The sequence below is a fragment of the Vanellus vanellus genome, assembly GCF_965231255.1.
Source record: "Vanellus vanellus genome assembly, chromosome: Z".
In the NCBI taxonomy this organism is placed as follows: Eukaryota; Metazoa; Chordata; class Aves; order Charadriiformes; family Charadriidae; genus Vanellus; species Vanellus vanellus.
The window spans coordinates 10,252,516-10,266,791 of NC_138908.1; the positions used below are offsets into that span (position 1 = coordinate 10,252,516).

The 14,276-nt window shown below is 43.3% G+C and overlaps 1 protein-coding gene across 2 annotated transcripts in view; it reads left to right on the plus strand.

Moving 5' to 3' along the window:
* Positions 1 to 12,606, plus strand: part of LOC309683639 (paralemmin-1-like) — a gene marked incomplete at both ends in the record, with an annotated part of 126,365 nt that extends 113,759 nt beyond the window's left edge. The window contains 2 exons of one of the 2 annotated variants that reach the window (XM_082497963.1): positions 6,916 to 7,017; positions 11,858 to 12,606. In XM_082497963.1, the coding sequence (XP_082354089.1) occupies positions 6,916 to 7,017; positions 11,858 to 12,606 (851 nt within the window). The remainder of the gene's footprint in view (positions 1 to 6,915; positions 7,018 to 11,857) is intronic. The other variant, XM_082497964.1, reaches the window with a different exon arrangement.
* Positions 12,607 to 14,276: the final 1,670 nt, after the last annotated feature.

Sequence of the window (14,276 nt, forward strand, 5' to 3'; positions counted from 1 at the left end):
GGAGAGACCCTTGTAGTGCCTCTCCAGGACCCTTAGGACGAGGAAGGATATCATGCTGCTCCACCTGTACATAACTGTGGTCCGGACACTCAGTCTCAGTACGTGTCTTTGAACAGAAAAGATTCAAAATACTGAGGTCAAGACTAGCTCCCCGAACTGCTGACAAACCATGCCCAACTGTCCTGTGAGTATAGAGGAGAAATATGTAGGATGATCCTAACGGTAAAGCACTGGGACACAATGGAAGGTTAATACGTAGTATGTGATCTGACTTGGACCTGTCTTTTTGAGGTGATTAATATTACTTAGTAAGTTTTCTTTTTAACTCAAGGATCTAGTTCAGAAATTTTCAGTTTTGTTAGCAATATAATTCAAGTTTTACATTAAATCACATTTACATTAAATCCCATTCTTGGGGAAAAAAATAAAGTGCCAGATAGGATGCTGCATGGTAAGAACTTATTCTTCCTTCCTCCTGAAGCATTTAAAATTGGCTACTTCAAAGTAGATAAAGATCCAGAACGGCAAATATTGTCTACCTATGCAGAGTTTCAACACAGTTGTTGATAATTCCCAAAAGAGGAATAGTGCCTACGGAATTAGCACCCAAAGAGCACAGGAGCTTTTATGACTTCTGCAAGGTGCAGTCTGCCTCTTCATGCATGTAGTGATAAAATCGGAACCAAAGGAAGTCCCAGCTAGCAAGTACGAAGCAGTAGTTTCCCTGAAGTTATTTTCTTGTAGCAATGTAGCATTTCAGTGGGTTCAAGAGGAGCCTCACCGCTCTCCAGATTTTGCCTGCTTTCAGTGGATCCCTCCCTCACAGACTGAGCCAGAAGCAAGGACAGGTCATGATTTCTGAAGGGTAACAGAAAACTACAAAATTATGCCAAAGAGAAAAGAGTGCCTCTGGAATAAATGTGCAAGCAGAGGGAGCAGGGGATAAGTGAACTGGTACCTCTTCTCTTCCAGACCACTCGCTTTACAGATCTTGTCTCTTCCTCTCAGCAGCTGGTCCTCGTGGGCTGGGGTGGGCTGGGGTCATCCTCTAAACTACCATACTCTGCTCCTCTAGGGATGACCGAGGCTGCGAGCTGTCCTGTTAGCCCTCCCACTGTGGTGGGCACGATGTGACCGTACATCTTCACATGCTGAAAAGCTGAGTAGGTCCTCTGTGTTCTGCCCTCTGACAACAGTTTGTGAGGGTAGCTGATCAGAGCAGGAAGAAAACACACGCATAGCTAGCTGCAATCACTTTGGTACCATAGATTTTTCCTTCCTTCAGAAACATGTAGGACTTGCTTTGTTGCAGCATATCAGCCATCTGGCTGGCAACCATCTGTAACGCATGCTGTAGAGGAAAATGGTAAGAGCCCTTGGATAATACAGGAAGGCTGTGTAAAACATGGCTAAAAAACAACATCAACCTACTGGGGCAATGTCTTCAATTGCTGCCACATCCTGATAGACTTCCAGTCCATAAATCTCACATTAGTTTACCCTGTGTCCATCCCTCCCTTTATTCTTAATGCGATGACTGTACAGAAAGGGATTTATCATCATTGTGTCCGTGTGCATGTTTTTGTGCCTTAGATATTATGGTGACAGAGCTTTTGAGTACGCAGAAAGCACAACTACAGGGAGCTCAGAGCCCAGAGGGGTCCAGGTGAAAGCTGGGAGGGGAGGGGAGAAGTGGTGGTGAACACCACTGGCCTATCAAGTGACTCTGTGTCCTTCCCACCTTTCCCAGAAAATAGCTGTGTTTGGCAATGAGCATTTCTGAGCTTCAAGTCATCCCGGCACAATAAACACAAATCCCATGTTTTCCAGAGCAAGAACGCACTTTGCCTTCACAGATCACAACACGAGAGAAAGCAACAGAAATATTGAGGCTGGGGCCTGTGGACCTGTCACCTGCAGTCGTGCTTCTGCCAGTTCCTTGGTGGCTTGTCACTGACATGCTTTTCATTAAACAAGGCCTGAGATGATACTAGGAACAACATAATTTGTTGATGCTCAGGTCTGCAGTCAAAACCAGGCATGCTGTAGTGCTATTCTGCATGCACATCATGAACAATGGAAAGGAGAAAGCTCTTACTCCATGTGGCAGATGTTTATGGCTCAATGTACATATAAAATAAAAGCCACCTTTAACATCTGATGTAACTCCCCTGAGTGCTGAATTTCACTCGGGGTAAATTTGTCCTCTGCAGTCTTTGGCCACCTGTATGCAAACTACACGCTGCTACTTATGACGAAGGTGTGCTCCCAGCCCAGAAAGCCAACCGCATCCTGGGCTACATCAAAAGAAGCGTGGCCAGCAGGTTGAGGGAGGTGATTCTCCCCCTCTGCTCCACTCTGGTGAGACCCCACCTGAAGTACTGTGTCCAGCTCTGGAGCCCTCAGCACAGGAAGGACATGAACCTGTTGGAGCAAGGCCAGAGGAGGGCCACAAAAATGATCAAAGGGATGGAGCACCTCTCCTTCGAGGAGAGGCTGGGAGAGTTTGGGTTGTTCAGCCTGGAGAAGAGACCTTATTGCAACCCTTCAGAACTCAAAGGGGGCTTATAAGAAAGATGGGGACAGACTGTTTAGTAGGGGCTGTTGTGATAGGACAAGGGGTAATGGCTTTAAACTAAAAGAGGGTAGATTTATACTAGATATAAGGAAGACATTTATGCAATGAAGGTGATGAAATATTGGTGGACAGGTTGCCTGGAGATGTGGTAGATGCCCCATCCCTGGAAACATTCCAAGTCAGGTAGGATGGGGCTCTGAGCAACCTGATCTAGTTGAAGATCTCCCTGCTCATTGCAGGGGGCTTAGACTAGATGACCTTTAAAGGTCCCTTCCAACCCAAGCTATTCTATGATTCTATGACTCTATACTTCAGCCAACATACAGAAGCCACAATTACAGTAACTCTACAGTTTGCACAAACCTCTGTTTGAATTTGGTATGTATTAGCATACATTTGGCAAAGGTATGGCTCTGAAAACCTGATCTTCATTGTTAAGTTCCCAGCACACTGCTTAGAGACCGTTCTGGTTTTCTCTCCTCTGATCTTGATCAGCTGTGCAGCCCAACAGCAAAACAGACCAGCATGTCCTCAGAGGAGTCAAGTACAGATCTTTGTAGAGTGCTTTCCAGGTGTCCTATAAAAACTCATCAGCAGTTGTTTTTCAGTTGTAGGGTTTAAAGTAACTTTTTAATTTGATCTGCATCTATGGCTGCCACAATTACAGCACCTCTTGCCACCTGAGTAAAAACCAGTGATCACCAACCTTTGCAGCCTGTTAGCCAATTTCCCACCCATCTCACAGACCACCCCATCCAATCCCTATCTTGACAGTTTGTCAGCAGAAGGCCATGGGAAACAGTGTCAAAAGCTCGCTGAAGTCCAAGTACACAACATACACTACTCTCCCCATGTTGGCAGAAGACGTTATTTTGTTGTAGAAGGTGATCAGGTTAGTCTGTCATGATTTGCCTTTGGTAAATCTGTGCTGGCTTTTCCCAATCACCCGCTTCATTTGGTTTGTAATAGTTTCTAGTTTCCATCGCTTTCCCAGGGAATGAAGTAACAGTAATGGGCCTCTAGTTTCCTGGGCCCTCTTTTGGTCCCTTCCAGTAGACGGGTATGACATTTTCCCTCTCCCAGTCACCAGGGACAACCCCTGATCTCCAAGTCTTTCCAATATTATAGACAATAAGCCCCAGAGGGTGGGGAGACAATAAGCCCCAGGTGGAACAGCCCTGCCCAGGGAGCCAGTATTTGCAGAAGACCTTAGGCACTAATTTTAGTGGTAGTCAGACTTTTTAAAGATAATCCGGCCCTTGCAAAATGAGCTCATATGACATTTGGCCACAAGCCCCTACATGGGAGCTATTCTGAGCTGTTCTGAAGGTTTAGTTGAAGGTTTAGTTTTGTGTAAGTACCCTTGAAGGATTATCCAGCCCCATATGTTTTCCCAAGCACTTGTCTGTCCGGTAGTATGGAAGAGTGCCATAGTGCTAAAACGCAGTTTGTTGTAAGTAGTACAAAAAGCCACAGGACATGTTTTATAGGATCCTTGGATATTAATAACCCATCAAAGGCTGAAATTAAGATATTGAATGCAGTCAGTTCAAATGCTTTAATTTATGTTGTCTTACTTCTCATGCAAACGAAATGCTAATTTGCATCTCATCCACTCCTTGTAAAATTGATCTCCCTTGTCCTGTTTAAAGGTGCTAAATGAAACAGACCTTGTTGCCAGCAAGATAAAGGAAAATGAGCATGTTCATTTTGTTGGGGTGGAGGGGAAGACAGGAACTGGCAGAATCATCCAAGCCCCAACTTCTTCTAGTCAGTTACAACATTTCTGACACGTAGTACCACCACTTGCTTCAGAAGAAAATACACGAGAATCCTACGCCCAATGTCCCCACCATGGCGCTCCCTTCTCAGGACAGTAATGAGAGATTGTCAGGAGCCTTGGAGCTAATTTTTTAATATATTATTCTAAGTAACATCCATAGAGGTTTCTAAACTGGGTCAATATTAACAACCCCTGACACTTACCTAGGTATTGTCTCCTAACACAGGATGCAAAAAAAAACCCTAACTTACTAAGGTCCACAGACATGTATAGCATCAAAGTGGGAGTTTTGCCCTCAAGTTGTACAACTTATCTTGCTTACTGCTAGACGTCAACCATGCTAGCTGCCAGGACAGTCAGCTCAGTTCCCTGTACAGGCACTGGGGCACAACAAACATTTGCAAAGAATTCTGCCTCCTGCAGTGTCCTGGGATGAGAACTGTACCCTAACCGTGCCTATTTATTCTCACGGACTGCAAAAGAAGTAAGGATGATTAGTTAAGCAGCGCAATGCATTGATTACACCCACGTGTGGACAGACAGGTCTGTCACTCAAGTCGCTGGATGAGTATGTACTGAAACTACTGTTCCAGCGGTACACTCTGCAGGGTGAATAATTACTAAATTTCTGCCATTTCCAGAACACAAAGTGCCTTCTTATTCCGGCCCAGAAACACAGTACCCACTTCTTTCTTCTGAGAAATTACTTCAGTTTTCAATAATAGCCTGCTCATTTGCTGGTGATATTTCCCAAAATAACAACACCAAGCATTGTACCAATTTCTCATCAGAGGCAAGAAACCCTGCAAAAGAAAGCAGCTGTTGCTGGCCATTGCTCAGTCAGCTGTGTCCTAAACAATTATTTCTCCTAGGCTCAACTGCTAAAAATAAAAAACTTTGAGGAAACAGTATGCATTGAAAATATAAAAGCCCATTTGCCAAGACTGCCATTTGTCCACTGAAGTATGAAATAAAATAATATTTCCCTGGCTGAGTTCTTTTTCAAATTCATGTGTTACAAACTGAACATATATAATAACTTCCTGGCTTTCTGGAATGAATTTGCACTACGCCTCTGTGCTACCCTCCTCTGACACAGAAAGGGGGAAAGGGGACCACCTTACCTGAATCACCTACAGTGCTCCATGGAGGGATGGAGAATCTTCCTGGTGACTGTCATCGCTACCTTCATGCACCCAGCAACACTGGTGGTCACCACAGGCTGTTAAGGCAGTAATAACACCAGGCCCAATTTTCATGCCGAAGGAGCAGACTTTGGGATTAGAGGTGGCACATCATGTCTTCGCTGAGGATGCCACCAGGTGCATGGTTTTTTTCTGGAATGGGTGCTAGCCCATGGGGAAAGTGATGAAAGTATCTCCCTTCACCAGATGCAGCCAAGCAGCCTACAACAGGACACTTCATTGTTCTCTCCTTCCACCCATCCACTTTTATGGTCTGTGCTGATTTTCCTATCTCACGGGCTTATAACAACAAGAGACACCAAGGAAGGCAGATTCTGCCTCCTACCCTGACACACGGACCAGGCCGTACCAAAGGCTCAACAACTTAAATTATAACCAGCAAAGTACCTTTGGAGGGAAAAGAATGGTTTGTTTCACACCAGACAGGATCTTATGTTTGAACAGAAATGTAACCATTTCCATACAAAATTGAAAACATTTCCAGCTGATAGGAACTAATGTGATTTTTTTTTTTTCATTTTGATTTGGCGCCTGAACTGTCAGTTATTTTCACATCTGAGCTCTGTGTTTAGCTCCGCCACTGAATGCTAGCAGAATGACAAACACTATCTAGTTCTATTTAACCCATCCACAAAACATGCCCCAGTAAATATATGTAAGTTTTTTTAATGTCTCTTCTAAAGAACATATTTAGCTTATGCTAAACAACCATAACTTCAAATGTGAAACAAGTCAGTCCTTTAAAATGACTTTCTACTAGTTCAGGGTTTGTTAATGAATGATGCCACTGCAGAACTGGCAGGCGCTTCATACCTACTGAAGGTCACAACAGATACCTTATCAGTATCTACACGTGATTTCATTATTAGCTAATTTTCAGCTTTAAGAACAAAAAGCCAAATGCTAGTTCAATAATATTGGAAACCACCAGTGCAAAAGAGTTGGCCTTTCATCCCATTCAGTCAACACTAGCATTTTTAGGCTTTTATATCTCTATTTGAAATGTCATGTATTCTGGGTATCACGTTAGGTTTGTTCCTTATGTTCCCTCTCTTTCCCCCACGTTTTAAAGGTCACAGACTTGATAAATCCAGAACATCCTGACAAATAATTTTATATGTTCAACTGACATAAGGTTTGAGTCATCTGGACCCATTCCCTCCTGCCTCAGCTAGTCTATTGAACACCAATCACACGACAGTGACTTTGCACTTTGTTTGCTTTGATCCAATTATGTAGTACAAAGCTCCAGTGACTATTGTCAGGGCTGACAACACTCTGCTGTCTAAGCAATGAAGCCACTGGGGCTCGTAGCATGAATCTAACTGTTTCCTGTTCTCTGACACCAGATGCAGTAAATTACATTTACTCTCAGATCCCTGAACTCCCAACCCTCTATTCACGAACAGCAGAGCCAGTTCCTGGGCGGGACGGAGCAAGCAGAGTAGCTGGTAAGTCTCAAGGAGCAAAGCATTATAATACCAGTCCAGTAGCCATGAACTTTTTTTGTTGTATTACCTTAATGGGCCTGGTGTCCCGATATCATTTAAATGCCAGGAAATGCCGCTTGATTTGTATTTTGTAAATAAGTCAAGGCTTTTTGAGCAGCAATGAGCACTCGCAAAACAATGTTGTTGAACTACATACAAGTGGCATAGGAAACGCATCCAGATTTTTTACGTGGAAACATTCAGTTCTTTCCATCTCTGCTCATACAAATACATGGTATTTAGGCCAAGGTGTCACCTCCTCCGTTGCACCCATGCAACTCCCATTAGATGAAGAAGACAGACAGGCACTCACAAGACCCCATACGTGCTTCAAACGTCTATGTCATTTTATATTTATTTGTATATAATTCTTTCTTCTTGGGGGAAAAGTGGGGAGATTACAGCATGTTTTGTGCTTGGAGTCATATAGAGAATTTTCTAACACTTATTTTTCTGATTGAGTATGTCTGTTAAATGCAATAACATGATTGTTAAAAGCTGTATGTTTTTCTTATTTTCAAGATCCTTCTTTTCTAAACAATGCATTCCCTATCTTAAGACTAAATTGCTGGTGGGTACTTAAGAGATGTCCCAAGGATTGGGAGTGAAAGGTGGCTTACTTGAAGAATGGGTGAACAAGCATAGCAAAGCAATGTCTGCAGCTAAGACACTGTGCACAGCTATGGGATATGTCATTATGTTCAGAGGTTGTGTTGCAAGCCATTCCAAAAGCTTCCCTTCCACCAGTGCTTATCCTGATCTGTCTTAAAAGCAAGCTTTTCCCTGTGTGTTTTGTGCCATTTTGTCAACACCAAGTATACAATAATTTATTTCATTCTTCAAATGACCCAGAAGCCTTGTTCATATAGTCCTTATGAGAGTATCGTGTGTGTACAGTAGCTTAAAGAAAAGGCACAAGCATATATGCACAAAGGTAGACTGTAAGCATCCATTTCAAAACAAGCTTAAAGTCTATTAAGTTTTTTTTTTTTTTAAAGAACAGCCTCTGAATCCACATAACAGGCAGAAGCCAGATCCTTTTGTCTGTACGTTGGGATCTTGTTGTCATGAAGCACTGCCTCATGTTACACTGTAATTAAAGCTCGTGCAAAAAAGTTGTACTTGTGAATACGGGCTGTCATCTTCATGTACTGCTTTCAGTTCCAACTTTATTGTCAGATAGTTTTGTGTTGTATTAATAGAGCACATTTTGCAGTAAATAAGCTCTGGTTAAATAAAGATATTTTAGAAGTCAGCATTAGTTCAATTTTCAGCTACTTTGACAAGCTGGGCTGCTAGGTTTTCCTGCAGAGAGCGAACATTATGCATACGGGCAGATAAGGCAGGTTCTGTTATTCACTTCTCCTACAGCAATGCATTTCACTAGTGAACAGCTTTCTAAGAAACTCATGTATATTTATGCATTTACGTGCACAAGTTGTTTTAATGTCATCCCTGGGGCATGACATAAAAAGATATTGACATAACAGCATGTTATGTCAATATCTTAAAAACACTACCGCTGAAATCACAGTAGAAGAAATGAAAAGAAAATGTTGACAGTGGCAAATGCTTAAGCAAATTAGCCAAACACAACATACACAAGGACCACACCTCTACACTTTCTAGATCAGATCAGCCAGTATGACAGAGTCTTCCAAGCAGTGCTAGAACTCGTTGCTCAAAAGTGTTCCTAATAGGTAGGATGTTGTTATTTATCAGTACTCCATACCATAGGTAAAAAGATGTATCTTGCAATTCTTCTTTAATATGGCCAGGTCCACATAATTTAACCAGCAGATTTTCCCCACCTGCTTCTGAATTCAAGCCTATTATACAAGCCTTCTTTTAATGCACACTACTGAATGACATTTGTTCATCGAAACAGGGAGGGTCTGGCAGGTTGCACCCTATTCTGCACTAAAAATATATGCAATAACATGGTACTCAACCAATTCACAGGAAAATCAGCAGCCTTTACTGAAAAGTCATGCCCCATACAATATTTTTATTTTTCAAAGAAGAGAAGAAGCACAGGAGTTCCAGAGGACCTCAGAATGCTGCTTCTCACCAAGAAGGTAGCAGGCAGCCAGTCAGTGGGCTGGCAGTGCCCTCTCTACAGGGCTGTGCTGCTCAGGACAAATTAAGAACTTCTGCCCATCAGAGATGATTTTCTGGATGTGCTGTTTCTCCCCCATAGTTCAGCTTTGCTTCAGTTCAGCTGGCTGCCATAAAAAATCTGCCAGTGTGTCATTTCTAGCATCTGCACCGTAGGCTAGCCAACCCCCACTTTTACCTCTGAAATGTTTGCAGATGTTAAACAATATCTGCCTGAGCAGCGCTGGTGAGGTCAGACGATGTTCAGAGCCCACTCACCCAAGGCCTAGGGGCCAAGCTAATAAACAAAATTCCTGTTTCTTTCCTCCTCCCCTCACCCCCACCCAAGAAGCTGCACCTAGAAGGGAGCAAATTCCAGACTGTCAGTGGTGGCACCTCCATCTTTTTGTTTCATTACCCCTATAAGTTGGATTAAAGTCTTCAGGCCAGAGTAACTTGCATGAGACTTGAAGGACACTTGGCCACCAGCTCCTGGGCTGGGACAGTCTCGAGTAAGTGATCCATGCCAACTGCTCACTGAGCTGCACCATGGTGCAGTCTGCCACAGCTCCTCAGAGCAACCTGCTCCCGGGCTACTGGCCTTGAGGCAACAGCATTTTTTCTTATTTCCAGCCTAAATCCCCTCTGCTTCAGACCATGTCAGCTGCCCCTCCATCTCCTGAGGCACACGGCGGAGCAGAGCCCACCTCTCACGCCCGCAGCCTCCTCCTGGATGCTGTGGCTGCTGTGAGATGGCCATGGGATGAAAACTCCAGCACGGGGAGGGAGATCAGAAAACCGGTGTCCCTACTTCCACATGAAGATAGGCACCCTGTGCTCAGGGTCATGACAGCTGTGGACACAGCTGGTCCATAAACCTCCCAAAGCAGTGGTAAAACACAGTCTTTAGGGATATTCCCCTAGCTTGCAATGGTCAAGGTGAGATCCCTGCTTCTGCAGCCCACTCCAACCTCCAGCAACCCCTTGCTCCAGAGGCAGCAACGCTCCTTCACCCACCGGCACGTCCATCCTCCAGCCCCATGCAGGTGTCTGTGCAGCATTGCACCTGACCTAACCAGCCCTTCCAGGGCCGACCAAGGTCTGAGCAGAGGCACACAGCACATAGACAGCCAGACCCTCATTTGACTGGGCTGGCTACCAGACTGCACCCCCGGGGGCCAGAGGAGGCTGTCTCACAGGGGCCAGCATGCACCCACTCGGCAATACATGAATTTTCTGCCTAGAGCTGTAGGGGGGGTCACGATGCATGTCATGATAAATTTCCTATTGCTAATGAAGTACTTTGCTTTAAGGATACAGAAAAAAAAAATCTACTATGTGTGAATAATAAGACTGAGAGAATATATTCAAGCAAGAGTAATTTTTTTATATTCATGATTTTTTTTAAATACAAGCAAACAAAGCTACATTCATTTGGGGGGTAAGGATCTTCTATACTCACTTGAAAATAAGTCAGGAAAAAAAGCCAACACATCAGTTTGTGGTGTCCCTAGGTAAGACAAATCACAGTTATACCACTGAGGTTCATTGGTGGAAATGGTCACCATAAGTTTCACGAACACTTGTCACTGCCTGTGGTAATCTGTAATTAAGTGTGTGTGGATGTCTGTCCAGGAGCCAAAACGTCCTCATCTGCACACAAGGAATGCTTAAATAGATGACAGCTTCTGGAAAATCTGTGAGACCTTTGCACATTTGTCTTTGAAAAGCTGTCTAGTGAGATGCCAGTGTATCTCAAAATGGGTGTTAGAGCAGTGTAGACTGCCTGTCTATTCCTACTGTGTGGTCTCTACAGTTTCCATCTTGTTACTGCGTCCTTCTTAACTGCTAGAAAAGCTTCTTTGCTATTCTGAAGCAGCATCCCTCACATGCATGTTTTTACCTGTTGTTTCATGACACTTTGAAAATTAGTTTATTATTACTTTTTTCTTTAACTTTGGCAAAGTTGGTTAGGGCCTAATTAAAATAAATAAGGGAGCATTTCTTGGCCATTTTATACATTCTTTTAACTTGCAAGCAGAGGTCACTGTCAATGCCTTGGTGTAGAAGCTGAGAGATCTGCCCTGCCACGCATCGGCAGGAGAGATTATCCCATTCCTGTGTCATTCTGTTTTCCCACCTGTAGAACAGGGGTAAACAATGTTTCTTCACCTCTCTAAAATATTTTGAATGCTACGGATGGAAGAGTTAAGCAAGAACAAGCATTGGTAATAAGACAGTCTGGGTGTTACTTGCAGCAAACAGAACTTGTTACCAGCTAACTGGCAGTTTGATGGCAGAGAAGGAGAAGACAGCAGAGAGGCTCCTGGAGATGAGTTTCTCTCTGAGTTTTGAGGCAAGTTCAGAATGGAAAGGTTAAGGGCAACCTGCATGCTGTCACCTCCTTTTGTCTAAATTACACCTAACCCAAGTGCTCTTGACACTCCTAATTGATCAGAGAAAGCTCCATGCAACGTGAGCTGGAGCCACGGGTATGCCTGGCCTCCAGCTGCATAAAAAGCTGTAGTATAATAACTATCTCTGTCCACAGCGTTGCATCCCACCTCTTAACGTAGAACACTTGGCCCTTTAGAAGCAGGAGGTAGGAAAAGGGGCACAGTAGTTTTCTTTGTCTTTTTGGCAATTAACCATTCACTGGCTTTTTTTGTTGTAACATGCACTTCCTCTCTTGTTTCCATTCAAGCTTTGTGCACCATGGAAATTAATGTGGAGAAAGACAAACAGACAGGAGAGACCAAGATTGTCTCTGCTTCACCTATTGGCCCAGATGAGGCCCATCAAAGAGGATTCAAAGTCTATGATGATGGTACCAAGGTAGTCTATGAGGTTCACTCTGGTGGCACAGTGGTAGAAAATGGAGTACATAAATTAAGCTCAAAGGATGTAGATGAACTTATGCAAAAAGCTGGACAATCAAGTGTAAAAGGAGGGTATGAAACAATGACTGTGTCAGACAGAAATGCGGTAGCCGATGGAAACCTTAGTCATATGAAGGAGCAAATGCTCTTCAAGGAGGCAAAGCTGGAAATGGTACACAAACCCAGCAAAGGGCATGCTGTGAACCCTCAGCCCCAAGACAAACCCTGCGTTGGCGAAGCCCTGGAAGCCAGCGCAGATCAGCCGGTGACAATGATATTTATGGGCTACCAGAATATCGATGACGAAGAGGAGACGAAGAAAGTGCTGGGCTATGATGAGACCATCAAGGCAGAGCTGGTCCTGATTGACGAAGACGACGAGAAGTCATTGCGAGAGAAGACAGTGACGGACGTCTCCACCATGGATGGGAATGCCGCTGAGCTGGTCTCTGGCAGGCCCCTGTCGGACACGACAGAGCCCTCCTCTCCCGAGGGGAAGGAAGAGAGCCTGCCCTTGGAAGCTGCCCCAGGTACACAAAAGAAAAAGCGCTGTCAATGCTGTATTGTCATGTGAACACCTCCTCCTTCCCCGCTCCGGGCAGCTCCTGCTCCATCACTTACCTAGACCTCACTGTACTTCTAACTGCAATACTGTGAACTGGAAGTGAATGCCTCCATTGCCTTGCAGTTGGGTTGCTTTGCTTTCTAGTTCTTCAGGAAGAGGAACGCATGGTTATTTTCCCATCAGACATACTATTTGGGGTTTGGGGAGGGGTTGGGGAGCTTTTTGCTTCTTTTTTTCTGTTGTTGGGGGTTTTTTTCCTTAATATTGCAGAGTGAGAGACAAATGGGAAATGGAACAAATGTTTTCATATTTATTTGATTTTTATATATATAATATATATATAATGAAAACACTTTTTACATTTTTCTTTGGATATCTGGCAGGCTTGATCAGATTCCTAGGATTTTGTGGGAGTCTGAGTTTCACAGCAGACAGATATGAGAGCCTTAAAAAAATGTTGCTTCTCTTTTTTAAGAAAAATCACATTTAAGCTTTATCTTATAGATCCTATTTTTTATTTCTTGGGAGGAGGCTTAGATCATTTTACTGTTTTAATTTCCTAAAACTCAGACAAGTCTTTCCCAAAAAGTTTGCATAGTTTTGTTTTATAGTATCTTTCCAGTTTAGTTTGCGGTGTCAGAAAAACCCATTAGCCATTTCTGCTTATTGGTGATACCAAAAGTGGACCTTAATTATTCTTTCTGGAAAATGTATGAATGATGATTTTGCCTTATATAAATCTTCCAGATTACAGTATTGTGTGTATACTTCATCTCCCCAAATTACAGTTGAAATTAACTTGACATGAAAAAGATGCAGCTGTCACACCAACAGAAATGGAGTCACTGATCTAATTACTTGCCTTTCAGTAACTCTGCCAATGTTTATACATGAAGTTTTCCCGCTGAACTCCAGTAGATGAGAGATACTGCTTTCTATTTCCTTAGAACATAAATGAACTTCTCTCACAGTCTGACCCTGCTCCCACTGGATTCAGTGACAAAATTCTCAGTGCTGGGAAGGGCCAGAGTTTAATTTTGTAATTCTTAGGGAAGCGTAATTTCTCATAGAGTGTACCTCCAGAGCACCTACGTAATGACAGGTGATGGGTCTGATCCTGCCCTGCTTGCCCAGGTAAAACTCACGTGGAGGACCACAAGAGTTTTTTCGGGGCAGCTGTTTCAGGAGAAGATCCTACAGCCTCAAGGCTAACATTTTCAAAAACTGCTGGTGGTTTTGGATGCTTCAGTTTCAGGTGTGGGACACTTCACAGGCCTGGTTTCCAGGAAATTTTTCATCATCTGCCCTCTCAAAACCAGGCCTGCTAAAAACAACATGAGGTGAAAATGTAAAAAGGCAAAGGCATCCAAAATCCGTAGATGTTTCTTTGTTTCTTGGTCCTTTGATTCTTCTAACTACAATGAAAAAGCAGCCAGCTTTTTCATGGCGAGATATTATGCGCCTGATTCTTGTCTCACACCAGTTTTGCTTAAGCGTGGCTTCACTCACTCTAGTGGAGTTAGTCTGGATTCATAACTACAGAAGTGAGATTAAAAATCAGGATTTATATTTTCTGATAGTGTTAAAAAGTACCGAAGATTATTTTGAAGTGTCTTTAAAACTATCAGACTTTAAAAATCAATAACAACTGAAAAACAAAATAAAAAAAGTAAAGAAAA